This window comes from Salvelinus namaycush, chromosome 30, assembly GCF_016432855.1.
Source record: "Salvelinus namaycush isolate Seneca chromosome 30, SaNama_1.0, whole genome shotgun sequence".
In the NCBI taxonomy this organism is placed as follows: Eukaryota; Metazoa; Chordata; class Actinopteri; order Salmoniformes; family Salmonidae; genus Salvelinus; species Salvelinus namaycush.
Window position 1 is genome coordinate 27,483,304 of NC_052336.1, and position 22,468 is coordinate 27,505,771.

The window sequence follows — 22,468 nt, forward strand, 5'->3', positions numbered from 1 at the left end:
CTTAATCAATCACAGAATTACATAAACGCACACAATAGGTCATACATTGGTTACTGACATGATAGAAAAGTCCCTAGTGGGCTAAACTGATATGACGGCTTGGTAGACAAAGGAAAGGGGTGGGAACGGTTCAAGAGCGGCAAACTCAGAGTGGATTCACTACATACAGTTGAATACTTCATCGTAAATATGGACACTTAACACCCTAACAACTGCTCAATTGGATTTTAGAAATGCAATTGACATATTTACGAGTGTATGTCTTGGTTGTCCCTCTCTGCCAACGCCGGTCCGTCTGCTGGATAGTCAGTCGACAAAGTCTTTGGTTTGTCCACCAGAGATCAAAGTCTGTCGTATTTGTTATAATGGAATCTTCAGAGTACCAATCGGAAGTGTTCTTAATAGAGGTCGACCGATTATGATTTTTCAACACCGATACCGATTATTGGAGGACCAAAAAAATTCGATACCGATTAAAAAAAATAATATATAAATAAATAAAATAAAGTTATTAATTAAAAAACAAATGTTTAATGTATTTGTAATAATGACAATTACAACAATACTGAATGAACACTTATTTTAACTTAATATAATACATCAATAAAATCAATTTAGCCTCAAATAAATAATGAAACATGTTCAATTTGGTTTAAATAATGCAAAAACAAAGTGTTGGAGAAGAAAGTAAAAGTGCAATATGTGCCATGTAAGAAAGCTAACGTTTAAGTTCCTTGCTCAGAACATGAGAACATATGAAAGCTGGTGGTTCCTTTTAACATGAGTCTTCAATATTCCCAGGTAAGAAGTTTTAGGTTGTAGTTATTATAGGAATTATAGGACTTTTTCTCTCTATATGATTTCTATTTCATATGACTATTTGATGTTCTTATAGGCACTTTAGTATATACCAGGAATTTTTGATGGTTGTAAAACCTGTGGTGGGAGAGAGAGTGAGAAGGGGGAGCCACGATGTACACCCAAAAGGGCCACGTCGTGACACTAGTGACTGATATGGTGTACTCAATGCCATTGGAAGAATCACAGAACATATTCCAGTCTGTGCAAGCAAAACAGTCCTGTAGCTTAGCATCTGCTTCATCTGACCACTTTCTTATTGACTGAGTCACTGGTGCTTCCTGCTTTAGTTTTTGCTTGTAAACAGGAATCAGGAGGATAGAATTATGTTCTGATTTGCCAAATGGAGGGCGAGGGAGAGCTTTGTACTTGTATCTGTGTCTGGAGTTTTCTTATTTTTTTATTTTTTCCCCCCTCTGGTTGCACATGTGACATGCTGATAGAAATTTGGTAAAACGGATTTAAGTTTCCCTGCATTACAGTCCCCGGCCTCATGGAGCGCCTCCTCTGGATGAGCATTTTCCTGTTTGCTTATGGCCGTATACAGCTCATTGAGTGCGGTCTTAGTGCCAGCATCGGTCTGCGGTGGTATATAGACAGCTACGAAAAATGTTGATAAACTCTCTTGGTGAATGGTGTGGTCTACGGCTTATCATGAGATACTCTACCTCCAGTGAGCAAAATCTAGAGATTTCCTTAGATTTCGTGCACCAGCTGTTGTTTACAAATATGCATAGGCCTCCGCCCCTTGTCTTACCAGAGGCCGCTGTTCTATCCTTCCGAAAAAGCTTAAAAGCCGCCAGCTGTATGTTAATCATATCGTCGTTCAGCCATGACTCTGTGAACATAAGATATTACAGTTTTTAATGTCCCGTTGGTAGGATATACATGCTCGTAGTTTGTTTATTTTATTTTGATTGATTGTAAGTTGGCTAATAGACTGATGGTAAAGGTAGATTACCCTCTCGGCGACGGATCCTTACAAGGCACCCGGACTGTCGTCCACGATACCTCCGTCTTTTCCTCCTGCGAATGACGTTCTTGTCGGGTGTCTGGAGTAAATCCTTCCCGTCCGACTCGTTGAAGAATTCCTCCAGTACGAGGGGAGTAATCGCTGCCCTGATATCAAGAAGTTATTTTTGGTCATAAGACACGATGGCAGAAACATTATGTACAAAAGAAGTTAGAAATAATGCGAAAAAACATACACAATAGCACAATTGGTTACGGGATTGTAAAACGGTGGCTATGTCCTTCGGCGCTATTATGTGACAAATCTTGAATTAGAGCATGCACGCGTGAGCAGTCTTTCCCTGTCTCATCAATTGTTGCTTACCAATTCCATTCAAAATAGATAATCCTGTTATATAGATAGATAGATCTCTCACACACAGTACCAGTCAAAAGTTTGGACACCTACTCATTCCAGGGTTTCTTTATTTTTACTATTTTCTACATTGTAGAATAATAGTGAAGACATCAAAACTATGAAATAACACACATGGAATCATGTAGTAACAAAAAAAGTGTTAAACAAATATATTTGAGATTCTTCAAAGTAGTCACCCTTTGCCTTGATGACAGCTTTGCACACTCTTGGCATTCTCTCAACCAACTTCACCTGGAATGCTTTTCCAATAGTTTTGAAGGAGTTCCCACATATGCTGAGGACTTGTTGGCTGCTTTTCCTTCACTTGTCTAAACCATCTCAATTGGGTTGTGGTTGGGTGATTGTGGAGGCCAGGTCATCTGATGTAGCACTCCATCACTCTCCTTCTTGGTCAAATAGCCCTTACACAGCCTGGAGGTGTGTTGGGTCATTGGCCTGTTGAAAAACAAATGACAGTCCCACTTAGCGCAAACCAGATGGGATGGCGTATCGCTGCAGAATGCTGTGGTAGCCATGCTGGTTAAGCATGCCTTGTATTCTAAATAAATCAGACAGTGTCACCAGCAAAGCACCATCACACCTTCTCCATGCTTTCCGGTGGGAACCACACATGCGGAGATCATCCGTTCACCTACTCTGCGTCTCACAAAGACACGGTGGTTGGAACCAAAAATCTCAAATTTGGACTCATCAGACCAAAGTACAGCTTTTCACCGGTCTAATGTCCATTGCTCGTGTTTCTTGGCCCAAACAAGTCTCTTCTTATTGGTGTCCTTTAGCAGTGGTTTCTTTGCAGCAATTTGACCATGAAGGCCTGATTCACGCAGTCTCCTCTGAACAGTTGATGTTGAGATGTCTATTACTTGAACTCTGTGAAGCATTTATTTGTGCTGCAATCTGAGGTGCAGTTAAATCTTATGAACTCTGCAGCAGAGGTAACTCTGGGTCTTCCTTTCCTGTGGCGGTCCTCATGAGAGCCAGTTTCATCATAGCGCTTGATGGTTTTTGCGACTGCACTTGAAGAAACTTTCAAATCTCTTGACATATTCCAGATTAACTGACCTTCATGTCTTAAAGTAATGATGGACTGTTGTTTCTCATTGCTTATTTGAGCTGTTCTTGCAATAATATGGACTTCGTATTTTACCAAATAGGTCTATCTTCTTTGTACCACCCGCTACCTTGTCACAACACAACTGATTGGCTCAAATGCATTAAGAAGGAAAGAAATTCCACAAATTAACTTAACAAGACACACCTGTTAATTGAAATGTATTCCCAGTGACTACCTCATGAAGCTGGTTGAGGGAATGCCAAGCGTGTGCAAAGTTGTCAAGGCTAATGGCAGCTACTTTGAAGAGTCTCAAATATAAAATATATTTTGATTTGAACACTTTTTTGGTTACGACATGATTCCGTATGTGTTAATTCATTGTTTTGATGTAACAATAAAGAAACCCTTGAATGAGTAGGTGTTCCAACTTTTGACTGGTAGTGTGTGTGTGTGTGTGTATGTATGTATGTGTATATATAGTGTGTATATACAGTGGGGAGAACAAGTATTTGATACACTGCCGATTTTGTAGGTTTTCTTACTTACAAAGCATGTAGAGGTCTAATTTTTATCATAAGTACACTTGAACTGTGAGACGGAATCTAAAACAAAAATCCAGAAAATCACATTGTTTGATTTTTAAGTAATTAATTTGCATTTTATTGCATGACATAAGTATTTGATACATCAGAAAAGCAGAACTTAATATTTGGTACAGAAACCTTTGTTTGCAATTACAGAGATCATACGTTTCCTGTAGTTCTTGACCAGGTTTGCACACACTGCAGCAGGGATTTTGGCCCACTCCTCCATACAGACCTTCTCCAGATCCTTCAGGTTTCGGGGCTGTTCCACATTTTATGTTACAGCCTTATTCAAAAATTGATTAAATCGTTTTTTCCGCCCTCATCAATCTACACACACTACCCCATAATGACCAAGCCAAAACAGTATTTCTTATGTCTGGTAATTTATGTATGACACCCCCCCCCCCCCCCCACTTTTTCTGACCCTTTACCCAGTACCTTTTCAAGCACCTTTGGCAGCGATTACAGCCTTGAGTCTTCTTGGGTATGATGCTACAAGCTTAGCACACCTGTATTTGGGGACTTTCTCCCATTCTTCTCAGCAGATCCTCTCAAGCTGTCAGTTGGATAGGGAGTGTCGCTGCACAGCTATTTTCAGCTCTCTCCAGAGATGTTCAAGTCCGGGATCTGGCTGGGCCACTCAAGAACATTCAGAGACTTGTACCGAAGCCACACCTGCGTTGTCTTGGCTGTGTGCTTAGGGTCGTTGTCCTGTTGGAAGGTGAAACTTTGCCCCAATCTGAGGCCCTGAGAGCTCTGAAGGTTTTCATCAAGGATCTCTCTGTACTTTGATCTGTTCATCTTTGCCTCCATCCTGACTAGTCTCCCAGTCCCTGCTGCTGAAAAACATCCCCATAGCATGATGCTGCCACCACCATGCTTCATGGTAGGGATGATGCCAGGTTTCCTCCAGATGTGACGCTTGGCATTCAGGCCAAAGAGTTCAAATCTTGGTTTCATCAGACCAGAGAATCTTGTTGCTCATGGTCTGAGAGTCCTTTAGGTGCCTTTTGGCAAACTCCAAACGGGCTTTTTTTACTGAGGAGTGGCTTCCGTCTGGCCACTCTACCGTAAAGGCCTGATTGGTGGAGTGCTGCAGAGATGGTTGTCCTTCTGGAAGTTTCTCCCATCTCCACAGTGGAACTCTGGAGCTCTGTCAGAGTGACCATCGGGTTCTTGGTCACCTCCCTGACCAAGGCCCTTATGAATGCACCTGTCTTCGCTTTGTCGTTATGGGGTATTGTGTATTGATTGATGAGGAAAAACATTTTATTTAATTCATTTTAGAATAAGGCTGTAACGTAACAAAATTAGGAAAAGGGGAAGCAGTCTAAATACATTCCAAATGCATTGTAGCTAGCTACATCTATGGGCTTTTACGTTTTTCTGTCGTGCGTAATGCTTAGTCGCCTATATGTCATATGTATTGGCTAACGTCACAATCATTTGTGCTTTTTTGGGCTTGGGATTAAAAAATGTATTTTTATGTAGGGCTCATAAAATGTATTTAAAGTATGGCTCATCAGGCTCAGGTTGCATCAGGCTTGCATTTTCGACCAAAGCTATTGTCAAATCACTTTATATGCTTTTGAATGACTCTTCCGGTTTAACTATCTGCGTTGCCCCCCTTTTGCATTAACTCTTTTGACTCACATATGTTTATTATATATCCTGTTGCCTAGTCACTTTATCCCTACCTATATTTACATATCTGCCTCGTACCCCTGCACGTCGACTCGGTACTGGTACACCGTGTATATAGCGAAATAATTATAGTTACTCATTGTGTATTTATTCCTTGTTACTTGTCTATTATTTCTCTATATTTGTCCCTGCGTTGTTGTGAAGTAATTAAGCATTTCACTTTTAATCTACACCTATTGTTTACGAAGCATGTGACAAATAACGTAATTAGTTTTTTTTTTTTTCACAAACCACCTGCGGTCCGATTTGACACCCCTGCTCTGGAGCATTGACTGCCATATTTTCAATTTGTTGTTAGACTTGATTTGACATAAGGTTTCCATTGATTGAACATTGTTAGTTTTGCCTCGTAAGTATTCTCCCTGACCTTAGAGAGTAGACACATGATCTGTTTCTTCTGTTTGAGTCGGGCATTTTCTGCATCCAGCCAGCTCCCTCCCTCCTTGCTTGTGTTTGGTTTGCTGTCTTTCTAGACAGAGATTTATATTTTCATCGTTTCCAATTATCTATGTTGGATGGCCATCTAGTCTCAACTCGCCTAAAGACCTGATGTTTTCAATTGGCATCTTTAATTCTAAATGGGGAGTGGATCTCCTGACCCTCCAATTATGTGGCCAGTCCAATATAAACGGCAGAGCTTTCTGCGATGTAAGTGCTGCTCCATGGGTGTGCTGTGAAAATCTTCCAACCTCTTCCTTTTCTTCGCTGTCTTGCCTTCCATTTAAATCCTCTTAACTCTCATTTCATCCCACTCACTGTTTCCCAGCGTCATGTTTTCTCTGGATTTGTTTTTTACCTTCTAATTTTCTCTGTGATTCTTCCCCTCTCTTTATCACCAACATTTACACCTCCACTCTTTCCTGTCCTTTTACCCTTCATCTGTCCTACTCACCCACTTTACCTTTTTTTCTCTCTCTGCGATTTCTTTCCTGAAAGCACAGTCCCGGATGCAGTCCTGACCCTTTTGTGTTCTCTGTTTTGGTGTAATGTCTAGCTTTATTTACAGCTCCTCCAGCAGTCTGCCACCTCTGGGAATGCCCTCAACAACCTTCATCCCATGTCTGGTATGTCAGGTAAAAACAGACATTTCCCACCTCTCTTCCTCCTTCCCCCCTTTCCATTCTTACACCTGCACGCTAAATGTGTTTTCCTCCCCCATCCAACTGCCACCTGTAGTGTGTCTGGTGAAGATGTGCGTTATTGATACTGCTGAGTGCGTCATTCTCTGCATGTCTGAACTCCCAAGTAATCTGTTCAGTGTGCTGTGTTTGTCAAGCAGTGGTGAGGGACCATGTTCAAAACCGGCTCCTCATTTATGAATTGAGTTTTGAGCTGAAACGCGCTGCCACTAGGAAACTCCAGACGTAAACACTAACACACAAACTGGTGTTTTTTCATCTGGTTTCTAGCAGTGTGTCTGCTGCAGCGAGTGGCTACTTATCGAATTCATCATAGCAAGAACTGAGTAATTAATGTTTTCATTCCTGGTTATCATTCCAATATGATAACCACGGGGTATGTCATGGGGCAAGCTACAATTGTTCAAGATTTTACAAAGCCTGCTTTAAATTCATTTTGAAACTTCATCCGAGTTGATTCAAACTGTTTACCTCGTTACCAAAGTCAGCTCATTATCCCACTTCTTGACTTACCCCACATATCACTGCATTGTTGTATCTGCTTTCTGTGTGTTTTGGCCAGTGCTCTAGTTGTGTTTATTGAATGGGCTGCTAAGTTTCTACTTTTGCCTCCCATCTCACCCATTTCAGATTGTGTTGGAAAGGTACCTGCAACTCTCTGCTTTAAGCTTCACATGTTGTAAAGCAAAAACAGTGATTGCATGACTCAGTGTAACCTATATATTGCCCTAAGCGAGATCTAGGTTCCATAGCCCGTATTAAGTGCAGCTTATGCGTGTGTCTCAGGGCTGAATGCCATGCAGAACCTGGCTGCCCTGGCAGCAGCGGCCAGCGCCACACAGGCCACGCCCACGGGCAGCAGCGCTCTCACCACCTCTAGCAGTCCCCTCAGCGTGCTCACCAGCTCAGGTACGAGTACTGGACAGCAGGCACACTCATCATGGGACGCCTACAAGGGTTGGTCCCGCTTTTTATCTCTCACCCCACCCCCCCTCACCTGTATGTATCTTTAACCTCATTCCACTGACTTGCCTCTGTAAACACTGTTGGTTGTTTCTCATTTACCTTTCCTCCTGTTGCCTTCCCATCCCTAGTCTCTGCTTTATGTTCCCTGGTCTGTGAATTAAGACTTTGAAGTCCTACTAGCGTAGTCAAATGGTGGCGTTTTCCTCCAAGTGATTAAATGTTTTGGGGTTGACTCATCTCCACAGCAGGATCGTCACCCACCTCCTGTAACAACAACTCAATGAACGCCATGGCCTCCTTAGGGGCGCTGCAGTCTTTGGCTGCAGGGGCTGGAGCCGGCCTCAACATGGGCTCGCTTGCAGGTTAGCAGACTCAAAACATATTTGTATTCATTAATTTACCACAAATATATTACCTCAAATTTTAAGAGTGCATGATACATATACAAGGTATTCTAGCCCTAATCTTGTAACAGAGCTCCTGTGTCTAGGGATGGCAGCCCTGAACGGCGGTCTAGGCAGCGGGGGCATGTCGAACGGAACTGGTAGCACCATGGAGGCCCTTACCCAGGCCTACTCTGGGATCCAGCAGTACGCTGCTGCTGCCCTCCCCAGCCTCTACAACCAGAGCCTGCTCTCCCAACAGAGTGTCAGTGCTGCAGGAAGCCAGAAGGAAGGCAAGTAGGGGGATAGAGATGGGGCATGAAAGGGTTTGACTGGGGGTGTGGGGATAGGGAGATTTGTGTTAACTGAAATGTCTGCTCTACAGGGATCACGTGCTACGCTGTGATTGATGTTTGATTGTAGTACTAGTGGAAGGGATATTAAGAGCTTAGTTATAGATTACATCATTTTTGATGTGACCTTAGTGTGGGATATTGGTGAAAATATGTATTGTCACCTGCTGAGGGTTCTGTCTTGTTTTAAATATGCTGCAACAGCAAGTGACAGTCGGAGCACGGGTAAGATTTAATTGCAACACTCTGAAATGTTTTCACAGTACTCAGTGGCGGATTTAGGTATAGGCGGCATCTTGCCGTGGTCGGCACGGGGCGCCCGCCCCCAAAAAATCAGAATGGTGACATTTGCGCGATCGGTTTTCTGTCACTCTTTTGCACGTCACGACAATGATATCATGTCACCGTGTGGGGCTGTGGGTCAATTGACCTTGTCGGAGTGGGCACCCTGATTCTAGTCTGTGAGCTAGGCAGGCTACTGCCTGGGAAGGTCTCCCACTCAGAAGTATGAGATGGGGCGGGGGTAGGTTGACCTCAGGGCTCCCCCCTGGAACCCTGAAGTAGGGTGGTGGGGTAATCTATCAAATAGCACACCTCTAACTTTGTACAGTAGTAATGCAATTAGTAAAATCAATCACACTACGAAATGCTACCAAATATACCACAATTCATTCATAATACTGTGAATATATAGTTAATTTTTTCTGGTTTGTGTGAAATCGTTAAGAATAATATTAAACCAGTCTGCACACCACCAAGGTGAATTGGTTTAGTCTTGACTCTTGGTTGACAGTGTTGGGGGATGGGTAATGTATTGACGCTTGAGTGCAAAATCAACACAAATGGGGGGGGGGGGGGGGGGGGGGTTCGCCCAGGGAGCCATACAAGCTTGAACCGCCACTGACAGTACTTGTTGTAGAAAATGTCATTTTAAAATTAGCATAAATCCGTATCAGAAGGCTCCTCAGATAACATTTTGAAATGCTGTTAGTCTGTCAAAACCAAAATTGTTGCCTCTGGCTTAGTTGTATTCATTACCATCTTGTTGTGTCAGACATTGTAATACATGATTTCCTGCTCTGCTCACTTAAGGCCCTGAGGGAGCCAACTTGTTCATCTACCACCTCCCCCAGGAGTTTGGAGACCAGGACCTGCTCCAGATGTTCATGCCCTTTGGCAACGTTATTTCCGCTAAGGTGTTCATTGACAAGCAGACCAACCTCAGCAAGTGTTTTGGTAAGCTGGAGGATGGGGAAAACAGCACATCACTGTGTATATAGTGTGTTCTTATTATGAAGGTAAGGATTGATTTGTATCTTGCATACGACTTTTATCTGGACTCTCTTACAGGCTTTGTGAGTTACGACAATCCAGTCTCATCCCAGGCCGCCATTCAGTCGATGAACGGTTTCCAAATTGGCATGAAGCGACTAAAGGTGCAGCTGAAGAGATCCAAAAATGACAGCAAGCCATACTGAATGCTTTCTCTCAATTGGACTTGGTTAGGAAATATTTTTTTTTCTGGTAAGTGGAGTGTGAATAAGAAACTAAAACCCTGCTGCAAACCCCTACCCTCTCCTCATTCTTCCCTCTCCCTTTGCGCATTTCAAGATTACCACTTTGCTGGGGTCACTCCTTTTTATTCTCTGTATTAACAAACGCAAGCAGAAAACAAAAACAACATGCAAAAGGATGTTGCTCAACTGAAACTGGATACTTACATTCTGTTTTTGTTTTAGAATGTTTCTTTTTTAAACATAATTGTATTTGTTCATTTTAAGGTGTCATTAGTTTGCTGTGTAAAGTTAAGTCATAATGATGTTGCACAATGACAGCCAGTTGCCAAAATATCCCCTTGATTTTTACCCCTGCTCCCACCACCACCTAATCATGCCCCCTGACCCAACTCCAAATTAATCCCATCATAACCAAACCAGCCCCACGGTTGCGTTCTTAAACGCTCTGATGCGTCATGCAGAGCCTTCCAGAAAACTGCCTTTTTGAAATGAGGATGGACATGCCATGCACCGGATAATGGCAAGAAAACAATAGCTGTTTGCCAACTGCAATTATCTACATGTACGCAAGATCTGACTTCACTCCAGTAGATGAGCCATTTTTAAAAATTTGTTTTATTTATAAGTTGCCTGAAAAGTCTATTTGTGATGCTGTACCAGGAATACATTGCATACAGTAGGCTTTTACTCATTATTTTTGTTTGTTTGTTTATTTATTTATTTATTAATTAACCAACAAGAAGCTTGAATTTCTGTTCTCAACATACTTTGGAGCAAAATATAGTTTTTTACAACTCTGAATGAATTGATTTGTAAGACGTCAGCAGTATTGCCTGGACTGCTTTTGTGAGATATTTAACTTGCCAACCTCTTGATTGGTCTCAGGACAATGTCACAACGCCACACCCTTGCTTTAGGCATGTAGTGTAGCTTATCTGAAATATTTCACCCTTTTTTTCAATTGAATATCTGAGAGAGAATATGGGGTCCTGCGTCATTAACAAATACTGTGCTGTGTATGTGTGTGAAGGGGGGAGTAATTGGGTCCTACTTTAAGTTTTAATTAACACAGCCACTATGATGTCATCTGGCTTAAGTCATTTTATTCCCCATCTGTCAGATGTGTACATTTGGCCTTCTGTCTAATGCTGCCCTTCACATGTCGTCTTTTATGTGAGGAACAGTGACTTTAATAGCGGCAATAACTTAGTCTCTACTCTCCCATTATCTTTAACTTCAAACGAGCATTCCGCCCCATTTAGAAAAATTCACATTAAATCTATTTCCTTTCTGTTTTTAGCTGTCAGTTCAAGTAGAACATCCGTCCTACTTCTAACACTAAATGGAATATCACTTGGAATTTTAGGCTTGCGGCAATCGAGTGTCCTGGAAAAGAGCAACATTGGGACTTTTCGAAGTTAACATTTGTCAGATTCATCCTAAATTATCCAATCAGCTCTACTAATTACTGATGCAAAAATAATGCTCTAATTAGATAGTATAATTGATTTGTATTTAAATTTTTTCTCTCGTTAACCAAAATGTTTTGTAATTATTCATCATCCGCAGTTCAAGTAGTCTGCTCTACCTCTCAGAGCTGGTTAGATGAGACTACTCCCTCAAAATACTGGCATCCCTGCAGATTTTTACTCCAGTGTGTGTGTGTTTATTAACTAAAAACGCTAGCATTTCATGATTGGCGACGTTAAATAAATGTTAATCACTACAACAAACACAGTAATCCGTTTCTTAGACTTCCATTATCTTATAAAGTGTTTTATAGAAATGGAAAGAAGCAATTGTCCAGATGATGTATATTACAAAACTATTATGCCTTTTCTATTTTTATAAAGGTTTTATACTTCTCCCGAGTGTCGGGAACTATTTATTGCCTACATTATTTCTCTGAATTGAAATGATTGTTTCAAGAATATTCAACAGTATTTTGTAGAATCCTAATGTGACGTTGGTTGCTACATTTAAATATGTGAGGGTTAAACTACTGACCTGTGTATCCCTATTCAAGTGTTTATTGTTAATGTGCAACAAGTGAAAATGTTGTATGGTCAGTGAGTAGGATTTGCCAGTTGCTAAAGATTTCGAAACTGTAGTCCCCTTGCATTTTAAGAATGGAATATATTATAGGGAAAATCAATATTTTACTTGAGTTCAACCTAGATGTGTGCCTATTTAACTATAATTTCCATGTGCATAACAATACCAACTGAGAAAATAGGCTTAAGCAGGGTTACTGTAAGGTTAAGTCCAGGGTATTTGCTGCCATTAAAATAAGTCCAAAGACTGAATCTCAACTGATGGGTGCACATAGTTGTTGTACATGAACTTAACCATCACTGTAAACGTTGCTGTACATCTCATAGTTTTGCTTTGTATGAAAGGCATCATTTTGCGTAAGCGTACAGAAGTGTAATTCTTAAGAATAGCAGCAGATTATGGTAGAGAGAACTCGAAGATGCCAAACACTCACAGAAAAGCTGTTTTGTTTATAATGTGAAACAGACTAATGTAGTCTTAAAGTGTTATAGCTTAAACGTTTTTACTCATTTGTTTTATAAATTGTCTTCAGTTTGTTTGCGCTGTCTTTACTTACGCTTTCTTTATTGTATTGACAAACTGCCTTATTTAAAAAGAAAGTTACCTCCTTGCCACTTAAAGTACAGATACTGTACTTCACTCACTTTTGTATTGTGCTCTCGAAAAGCTCCTTTGCTGTGGATGTAATTTAGCTGTATTGCATTGCATATGATGGAATTATGAACAGATGAAGCACACAATCAAGAGAAATGTTGACTGAGATTAGTTGACAATCAGCTCTCCCAGATCATTCTAGCAAAGCACAATTAATCTAATATTGCTGGCTCGTAACCCAGGTGACTATCATTACAAGCAATGAATAGCAAGAAATTGCTATTTTTACAATCAGTAAGAAAATATTTTTAAAAAGCACATTGGGACAGATGGAGCTAAACCCCTTGGGAGGATTATTTCCTGAAATTGGAATATTACTGATCATTTTATATATTTTCCTTTATATTTTCGACTACTGTATTAAAAGTCCTCAAACGTAATACTAAGTCACAAATGTTGACTGTACAGTAGTAGGCAGTCAGTGTGGTGTCTCGGTGTTGTGTCCTGTAAGTTCTCACCTCAATTCTCTGTTCGCATGTTGCTTGTGTTCCCCCTCTGTCCTTTCGCCTCTTCTGTCTCACATTAAATGTTCTGTGTTTAGATTGTGTATCTGGTAGTGACCCCCTCCCCTCCCCATGCAAAGATAATCATTTATGATTTTCTTTTTTCTTCCCTCTCCTTTTTCCGTTGTTGCTTTAACCTAAGTTTGTCTCCCTGTTTTGTTTTATTCTAGATATCTTCGTGCCCGTTTGTTCATCGTTTGCCTAGCATGTTGATGTGACGTCAAAAGTTCATCGTCCAGTTCGTTGTCCTCTGCACTTCTATGCCGCTTGAAATGTTCACCTTTTTTGACATTTTGTTAGCTTTTGGTGTTTATTGGAAAATGTTTTTGTTTGTTCTGTTTCTCTTTTGTCCTTTGTGCTGCCAATAGGGTGCGCTAGAAAGACTGCCAAGAAAATAAATGTATAAAGCTACATGAGTTGTTACAAGCAAAAAAGAGAATCTATTTTTCGAGAACTTACTGACATAACCACTAGATTTTTCCAAATCGGTTTATTTTTTGTTTAATTTTACCTTTAATAGGAAACTCGTTTATTTTTCCCTTTATGTTTTGAGCGGTCTTCCTAGCGCCCCCCACACTACGTTTTTGTTTTGTGTCTGAAAGCAACCAATCGATTTATAGAAACTACTTTTGCGTGTGGGTGTTTTTTCTCTTGTAAGTTCTAAGCTTTTTTAGGATGTCTTTGGTCATATTTTGCTGAACTGGGGATGACTTTGTAATTTTGTGTTAGGTTAGTTGGTATGAGGGTAATTTTTGGGGAGTTTCTAATGAGTGACAACGATATACACTTGAATCACCGTTTTTGTCTTTCAGTGTGTGTAGTCATCACAGGCACATAATGTTTTCATTTCCTTTTGTGTGGAAATCATCCTTAGTCTGAATAATAAAATATAAAAAATGAGCAGAATTGAGTTTCTTTTCAGTTATATATATTTAGCATGCTCATTTTTTTGTAACTGCACTGAAATCCTCAGCAAAATGTGATTGACTTTTTTAATAGACTAAAAAAAGTTATGAATAAACTAGTGCCAAACGATGCTGGTGGTCACATTTATCTCTTACACGTTGCCCTTTGAAGTTAAGATCTGGGCAACAAAAGTAGGGGTTGGTTTCTTTTTCAACGTTGATGTGATGGGTTGTACCTCGTAGGTTTTCGTGTGTGTGTGTTTAGACTGATTTTAGAGACCCCTATTTTTATATTAGGACTTGAGGTGAAGTTAGGTGTTGGAATTATTTGGATTTTTCTGTAGTACAAGTATTCCCCAAACTAGATAAAACCAGGTTAGAAAGCATGTGCCGTTAAAGGCTTATTTGTTTCAACTTTGGGATTAATTCTGTTGGGAGTGTTTTTGTTTCTCATAATAAAGGCTAAACACTTCCTTTTTCATGCAGTTCCTGATAAACTTTGTATTTTACTCCCAGATAGAACTGTTTTTTATTAGCATACTGTGTCTTTAATATAGTTGTATTGCATTGGCACAGTGTGTAGCATGTGAAGTGATGCTTTATCTGACCTGAGTTTGTCTGATAACTTTAGGCATGTTAAATGTGTGTCGTTGTGCGTTAATGTCATCAATTTGCTTTACTTGGGAAATATGAATCCTTTCTACTGTCATCATTTCAGTGGTCCACATGTATACAAACCATTGTCTTTGCAGTAGTTAAAACATGGCTCCATCCCTGTTTAACATCAGGGCCCTCTTCTCAAACCAGGATTGGGTTTTAGAAATGGAACCTCTAACCACATTATAGAACTGTCACATGTTCTGTACTCAGAACTACCCTTTAATTATTTTCACCATTAAAAACCACTTCTCTGGGTTATTGATCTCCCATTGTTCAACAAAAATGGGTTGGATGGATTCTCCTTAAATGAATTGACCTGCAGAAAAAAAAGACACATTGGATTGACTGGGTTCATTTAATTTTAATATTATGTGACAGATTGTATTTCCAGATTTGTCAGCTGCTAGGTCTGAGTTTAAATGTGATCCTAAAAAACAAACCTGTTGGATATTTTTTGCATTATTATTGGTACAAAGTGACTGATTTTCTATTGAACATTTGGTTTGTACAGTTGCCTTTTCTACTAGAACAAAGTTATTATATTTCACAATGTGACATTGAAATTCAAGAAAGTTCAAACATGTAGAGCTTAGTTGCCACATGACCAAACCTTAGTCTGTACAGCTGTAATATTAATTGATAAGAATGCAATTCTGTGAAGTCGCCTTTCGTTGAATTCAATTAAAAGCTTTTCTTTCTATATATTTTTGTTTTGTTTTACAATGTTGTGATTTTGCTGTGAGGCATAGACATTGCTGAATTTATTAGATGGCCAGAACAGTTGCTTTTTTAATAATTTCAGTTCAATATTGTCTTAAATGTTTTTGATTTAAGGATAACACTTGTCTCCACAGGCGTGAAGCTAAGTGCACACTCAATAAGCAGTTGTTTTGTGAGCCAAAATTGTGATCCTATTTGGTTGGTTTGTTTATGTACAATTAAAATGTTAAAAAATTAATATTAAAATTGTCTGACTATTTGCCCTTTTCTCTAAAGGAAATATTAAGGCATAATGTGTTGAAATATGTGAGTCAACTAGAAAAGGTACATTTCCTTAAGAACATAATTATTTTTGCTTGCATCAAAGCACATTTCAGGGTAGGGGAACACCGCTGCATCACAGCTGACAGATCCCTGTTGAGAGCCTGTCATCCCTCAACTGCAAGTGTAGCTAAATTCTTTAGGTGGGGATACCTGCTGGTATCTTGATTTACTGTAATTTGTAAAAGCAGGAAACCTTTTCAATTTAGGCCTAAAATAAGCCCATTCACCTGCTGCGTGTCTGACGATCCTACGTGGCATGAGTATAGCCTCTATTATGATTACCATTGGACAACCTAGAGAGGACTGGCACGCAAGGCTAGACTATGGCGGGTGATAAGGGCTGAAATTAAGTCTCGTGAAGCTACTGCCACCTCACGAAGTCACCTAATGTCTTCCTAGTGCCATAAAATACCACCATGAATTAACATGGACTGTCAATGGACACAAGATTTTTTCTAAGGCGGCAAACTGCCAACATGTTCCCGTCACGTGACACGTACATAACATGTAGACGTAGTGTTCGCGTCGTGACATGTCATGTAGATGTGTTCACGTCGTGTAACATGTCACGTGTCAGTTTGCTTGTCAGTTTATTATGAACGATCTTACCATGAACGCCTTAACGTCTACGTGTGTTACGCGTTACGTTAGTTTAAGTGTCTGTTTAGTTTAATTATTAAAGATCTCACCATGAATGCCTTATAAATGTACATGATTTCTAAAATAGGCATACCGCCTCAATACAAAAATTATGTTGGTAGTTGATATCGCAGCCAGCCACCATTACTGTGTAGATATGCCTATTTCTCACATCAATACAGACACAAGGGCTTCTTTGTTGGAGGTAGCCCTATTCAGAATAAGAGGTAGCTTGGTCTCTAGTGGCGCATTTAAAACAACTCAGAACTCGTCAATCTCTGACTTCCGACTTCAGTGTGTTCAAGACAACTGGGAACTTGGAATAAAACGAGCTCAGACTGGGATATTTTTTTTGGAACGGTCATCCAACTCGGAATTCCAATTCAGAAACTCTGGCATCTCTTTGACCTGAAAATCACTGTCATGATTTGACCTCGTTTTTTCCCCCCCACTTCCCAGTTTACCGGATTAACAGACACAATCACTGTCACCATGCAATCCTTAGGCTATACATTTCTGTGGAGATGTCTTATGGTTAAAAGCAGGGTTCGAATTGAGGGGGTATGTGAGGATATAGGTCTAACCGTTGTTATAGAGACGGGCAGAAAGCATATGCTACCCCTTATTTGCTTAGCCATAGGAAAACAACGGTCCAGATTATATAAAGCGATCTACGATTATTTCCACAGTCAAAGGTCTTGCTCAGCCTCAACATCACAGGAAAATGTGGTTTGTTTAGTAAATGCTCCGCAATTTAAAATAATAGTGGTAGGCTATGCCTACAGCAAAATACCAAAAAGTTAGAATCGTTATGGGTCTATGCGTAGACCAAACAGTTTAACCGATAAAAACAAGTATTATTCTGGAGAATCCAATTGAATCAGGCTATTCATTTCAGTGCAGTTGCGTTCTTTTGCATAACCTTAGCCTAAACCGAACCGAGAACGCCTGTTTTGATCCCAGATCATGATGAAGCCTGAACATTTCAGCTGTTTGTCATTGATTTAGCCCACAATCACCCACAGATTTGATACACATGAAGACCTATATTTAATCTGGATTTGACAAACAAAAGCCTGACTAGAATCCTGTCTTTCCCCCATGTCATATTTGTTACCAATTAGGCTAAATGTATTCCTATTAATAAGCTTTTTTCCCCCAATTAATTTGAATAGGCTAACCATTGCGATTAATGTTATTTACCACAATCTGCTTTTTATGAATAAACAGGCATCAGGGTAAAAAATATAATTTCTATGCCCCCCCCACACATTAATCTTACTTACTTTACAGATCACAAAGTCAGCTAATTTCCACTCCGTTCATATGCAATTACATTTGATTCATACCCTGGCTTGTCTGGCTGGCATGTTTTCATTTAAGCAGGCCTTCCCTTATCTACACTGAAATAGCTCATTAGTACACCCTTGTGGTTAAATATATATCTATATGTCCTATGTTACAACAATGTTGAGCTAACAAATACCATCAAGGGATACGTTACAATTTACTCTGCGTTGCGTCGTGCATAAGAACAGCCTTTAGTCGTGGTATTTTGGCCATATACCACACCCCCTCGTGCCTTACTGCTTAAGTATACCACGGCTGTCAGCCAATCAGCATTCAGGGCTCGAACCACCTAGTATATAAATATATGTAACACACTATACTATCAGTGTCAATTTCGATATATATTTTTTAAATTGCTGGAGGTCTATGCAAAACAATGCTACAACCATTACATTAATCACTAACATGTAAGCTGACATTGACTAAAACCAACTAGCCTAGAGCTAGCTAGCGCTTATCCAAGCTAAATTTGGTTAGCATCAAGATAGCGAACTGTTAAATGCTATTTTCATACAAACACATTTTATCGTGACATCGCATATTTATGTATATTACCTAAAGTAAACTGAGCCTTTGTTCATAGAAAATAAAACAAATTGATCTAAACCGTTGGGGAAAAAGTACAGAAAGGTCGGACGCCATCTTAATCCCTTCTCTTAACCTAACTCCATTACTTACAATTGGGAAAATACCAACCAGTTTTTCACTCGGTTAAAACTCTCTTCAACTGCCTTCAAACCTCACCAAACTCATGCACTATGTAACTAACCATGTTACCTCAATATTTTAAGTCATATTGCACTTTTGCACATTACATACCTGAATTAATAGGGTAAAATGATGAGACGGAGAAAAGTTTGTTTGAAGAAGATTGAAGAAATCTCCAAGACATCACGATCTCACTCACTCCATTGATGTAACAGCTCCCCCTAGCGGCAGTAATCATATACATACTGCAATGAAACAGCAGGGAGCAGGTCTCGAACCCTCAACCTTCTAGCCCGAAGTCGACTGTGCCCCAAAAGCATGCTTGAGTGGCAGAGTCGATATCCGCTCTTATAAACCATGCCGTGAGGTGTTGAGGGAAAGACAGATTACCTATAGACTGTACATAAACTTTTCTAGGCAATTAGCGATAATAGGAAATACACAAGCCATAGGCTACAGCTACACTGTAACTTAAGGAGGCGACTTCGGAATGTCGGCTTGCACGGGAAAAACTACATTTCTAACATTTATGGTTGAGATTTAATTAATATAACCTATGCACCTTATGACTTTCATTAACATGCAGACGTTAGTAAGGCATTGATATGACGACATGTTAGTTACACGCAGATGTAACGCAGATGTTAGTAAGGCGTTGGTGTCATGTCAGTCAGACGTTCAATGGTAGGCGACAGCCACACAGTGGTAAGGCTTAATTATGTCTCATATCACCCCCTACACCAGACAATGGAAACAGGAGACAGAGGGCTGTGAGACATGGGTTTAATTCTGGACACATGAAAAGTGGGATGTGTACGGGGCAACAGAAGATGAACAGCAGAGGGGCTAATGACCTTGGAGATGGGGAAAGGGCCGATAAACCAGAGTTTGCGGGATTCCACCCAGAGGGGCAGATCCTGGGTGGACAGCCATACCTTCTGCCCGAGACGATACCGGGGAGCCGGGGTCCGGTGGCGATCCGCTTGTCGTCGATACCTGGAGGTGGTCTTGAGAAGGCCCGACCGGGGTCTCTTCCAGGTACGAAGACAGCGGCGGACAAACATCTGGGCCGAAGGTATGCCGACCTCTTCTGCTCAGGGAAGAGCGGGGGCTGATACACCAGGGAACACTCGAAGGGCGATAGACCCGTGGCAGAGCAAGGAAGGGTGTTGCGGGCGTATTCGATGATACAAGTTGGCGAATCACAGGAAATGTTGCAGCTGCACCCTGGACATAGGCTGGGGCCAATCCACCACCGCTCTCACCTTCCCGGGACCCATCTGCACACTCCCTGCAGGGATGTAACCCAGAAAGGGGATGGTGAAGCGATGGAATTTGCACTTTTCTGCTTTTACAAAAAGCTGGTTTTCCTGGAGGCGTTGGAGAACATGTCGGACGTGGAGCACGTGTCCTTGGGCGGAGCGAGAGAAGATGAAGATGTCATCGAGGTAGACCAAGACGAACCGGTTCAACATGTCACGGACCACATCATTAACCAGAGCCTGGAACACAGCAGGGGCGTTGGTAAGGCCAAATGGCATGACAAGATACTCGTAGTGACCGCTGGCCATGTTGAAGGCAGTCTTCCACTCGTCCCCTTCCTGTATACCCACCAGGTGGTAGGCGTTCCGTAGTTCCAGCTTGGAGAACACGGTGGTCCCCTGGAGTGGCTCGAAGGCCGAGGAGATGAGTGGTAGCGAGTAGCGGTTCTTCACTGTGATGTCGTTGAGACCACGGTAGTCGATGCACGGGCGCAGGGTTTTGTCCATCTCCACAAAGAAGAACCCTGCGCCGGCGGGGGAGGCAGAAGGACTAATGAACCCTGAAGCTAGGGAGGCCTCAATGTAGGTCTCCATATGCTTGTTCTCCGGACCCGACAGGGTACAGTCGTCCCCGGGGCGGAGTGGTGCCTGGGAAAAGGTCAATCCCACAGTCATATGGTCGGTGCGGCGGAAGCAAAGTGGCCCGGGCATTACTGAACACCTCCCGAAGGTCCTAGTACTCCATGGAAAATACGGAGAGGTCCGGGGCAACTGGCGTGGCAGAACGGGCTCCAGCCAATGATGGCACCAGCAGACCCGTCAATGAGGGGATTGTGTCGCTGGAACCAGGAGAATCCCAATACCACGGGAAACTGAGGAGATTTATTGAGCAGGAATTGAATCATCTCGCTGTGGTTCCCTGACCCACGTTGGTTGATGGGGGTGGTATTGTGGGTGACCCAGCCTATAGAGCGCCCTTCCAGCACTCTAACATCCAAGGGAATGGAGAGGGGCTGGGTGGGGATGTCCAGCTCGGAAGCCCGGGTAGCGTTCAAGAGTCGATGAGTTTCCGGAGAGATTGACTGGTTCCTCCACAGCAAAATGGCTTGAAAAGAGGTGTGAGTAAGGGGAGATGAAAAGTTCTCCGTATGGCCCACCAGAGTACTCGCTCCTACTGGTGAGCCTGGTCCTTTAGTGGACAGGTGGAGATGAAATGACCAGTAGTCCCGCAATACAGGCAACTCTTAGTGTATAGCCGTTCAGCTGGAGACAGCCATGCTCTGCTTAGTTGCATAGGCTCGGGAAGAGGTGGCTCGGGAAGAGGTGAATCGGCAGTCTTCGGAAGAACTCGGGTAGCCTCTGGTTCTCTCGGGAACGGAGCCGTTGTGGACTTCCGGGATGCCTTAGAGGCGAGGTGGAATCAACTCTCCTCTCCTTCCTTCGTTCCCATAGTCGCCCATCGATCCGAATGGTCAAGACGAGGAGCGTGTCGAGATCTGTCGGTAGTACCCGGGCTGCAAGCTCGTCCTTTACTTCCTCCGATACTCTGTGCAGGAACATGTCGAACAGCGCTTCCGGGTTCCAGGCACTCTCAGCTGCCAACGTCCGGAAATCCACCGCATAGTCTGCCAAACTGCGGGAGTCTTTCCAAAGTTGGAGTAACTTCCGGGCAGCCTCTCTCCCGGACAATGGAGCCTCAAACTTTCTTTACCTCCGCCACAAACTCCTCCAGACATACGGCCGACTGTTGTGCCCATACTGCTGCAGCCCAGGCGAGAGCCCTACTGGACAGCAGCGCGAAGAGGTACGCTATCTTAGAGTGGTCTGAGGGGAAGGAGGAGGGCTGCAGCTCGATGATGAGGGAACACTGAGCGAGAAACGCCCAACAGGTGCCCGATTCTCCATCGAAGCGTTCCGGGGGAGGTAAGTGGACTCCCGGGAAACCGGGGTGACGGCACTGCTAACAGCCGGGTTACTGAGGGGCTGGGAGGTTACCTTTGTGGTAGGCTGCCTAATAGACAACCCGCGGAATTGCTCCAGAAATGTGTTCAATGCTTGGTCATGGCGTTCGGCCAAGGTCTCCTCGTGCCTTCCAATGGTGGCTCCTTGGCAGGAGATGGCATTGCGATGCTGGTCCGAGTCTGCTGGGTCAATCATGGCCAGTTCGTACTATCACATTTCAAGACCCAGATGCAGACAGTGTCGAAGTAACAAAAATGTATTACTAATACAGGCGCAGGCAAAATGACAGGTCAGGGGTAGGCAGAGGTCAGTAATCCAGATAGGGTTCAAAAGGTCCAGAACGGCAGGCAGTCTCAAGGTCAGAGCAGGCAGGGGTCAATAGTCCAGTGTGGTGTGGCAAGGTACAGAACGGCAGGCAGGCAGAAAGGTCAAAACCGGGATTTTTTTTAAAACAGGAACTAGAACAGACAGGAGCAAGGGGAAAATAAAACGAGTTGACAAACGAACAAACTCACAAAACAAAACGAACTGACAACAGACAAATAGGGAACACAGGTATAAATACACTGGGGATAATGAGGGCGGTGGAGACAGGCACAAAGACAGGTGAAACATCAGGGTGTGACAGGACAGGTATTTCAATGGTTGCAGCACTGGAGTCTGCTTCTGTTATTATAAATATCTCTGCCAATGCATATAAAAAAAGATGTCACACAATCTTGACAAGGAAATGGCCATTCAATACAGTAATATTAAACTGTAAATAGACAGTTCA

General features: G+C 42.1%; 1 protein-coding gene and 1 long non-coding RNA gene across 26 annotated transcripts in view; one reads left to right on the top strand and one right to left on the bottom strand.

Moving 5' to 3' along the window:
- The window catches only part of LOC120025321 (CUGBP Elav-like family member 1), a 53,687-nt gene extending 37,993 nt beyond the window's left edge, over positions 1–15,694 (top strand). For 3 of the 25 annotated variants that reach the window (XM_038969819.1, XM_038969822.1, XM_038969836.1), the window contains 7 exons: positions 6,588–6,666; positions 7,519–7,689; positions 7,944–8,060; positions 8,174–8,374; positions 9,527–9,670; positions 9,785–9,958; positions 13,334–15,694. In XM_038969819.1, the coding sequence (XP_038825747.1) occupies positions 6,588–6,666; positions 7,519–7,689; positions 7,944–8,060; positions 8,174–8,374; positions 9,527–9,670; positions 9,785–9,912 (840 nt within the window). In that variant the 3' untranslated portion in view covers positions 9,913–9,958; positions 13,334–15,694. Of the gene's footprint in view, positions 1–6,587; positions 6,667–7,518; positions 7,690–7,943; positions 8,061–8,173; positions 8,375–9,526; positions 9,671–9,784; positions 9,959–13,333 lie in introns of those variants that run through there. The other 22 variants (XM_038969825.1, XM_038969820.1, XM_038969829.1 and 19 more) reach the window with 22 other exon arrangements.
- On the bottom strand, positions 1,657–13,356 carry LOC120025323. Its single transcript, XR_005472984.1, has 3 exons — positions 13,119–13,356; positions 1,820–1,977; positions 1,657–1,696 (listed from the first exon to the last, which is right to left on the bottom strand). It is a non-coding gene; the product is annotated as an uncharacterized LOC120025323 (long non-coding RNA).
- Positions 15,695–22,468: the final 6,774 nt, after the last annotated feature.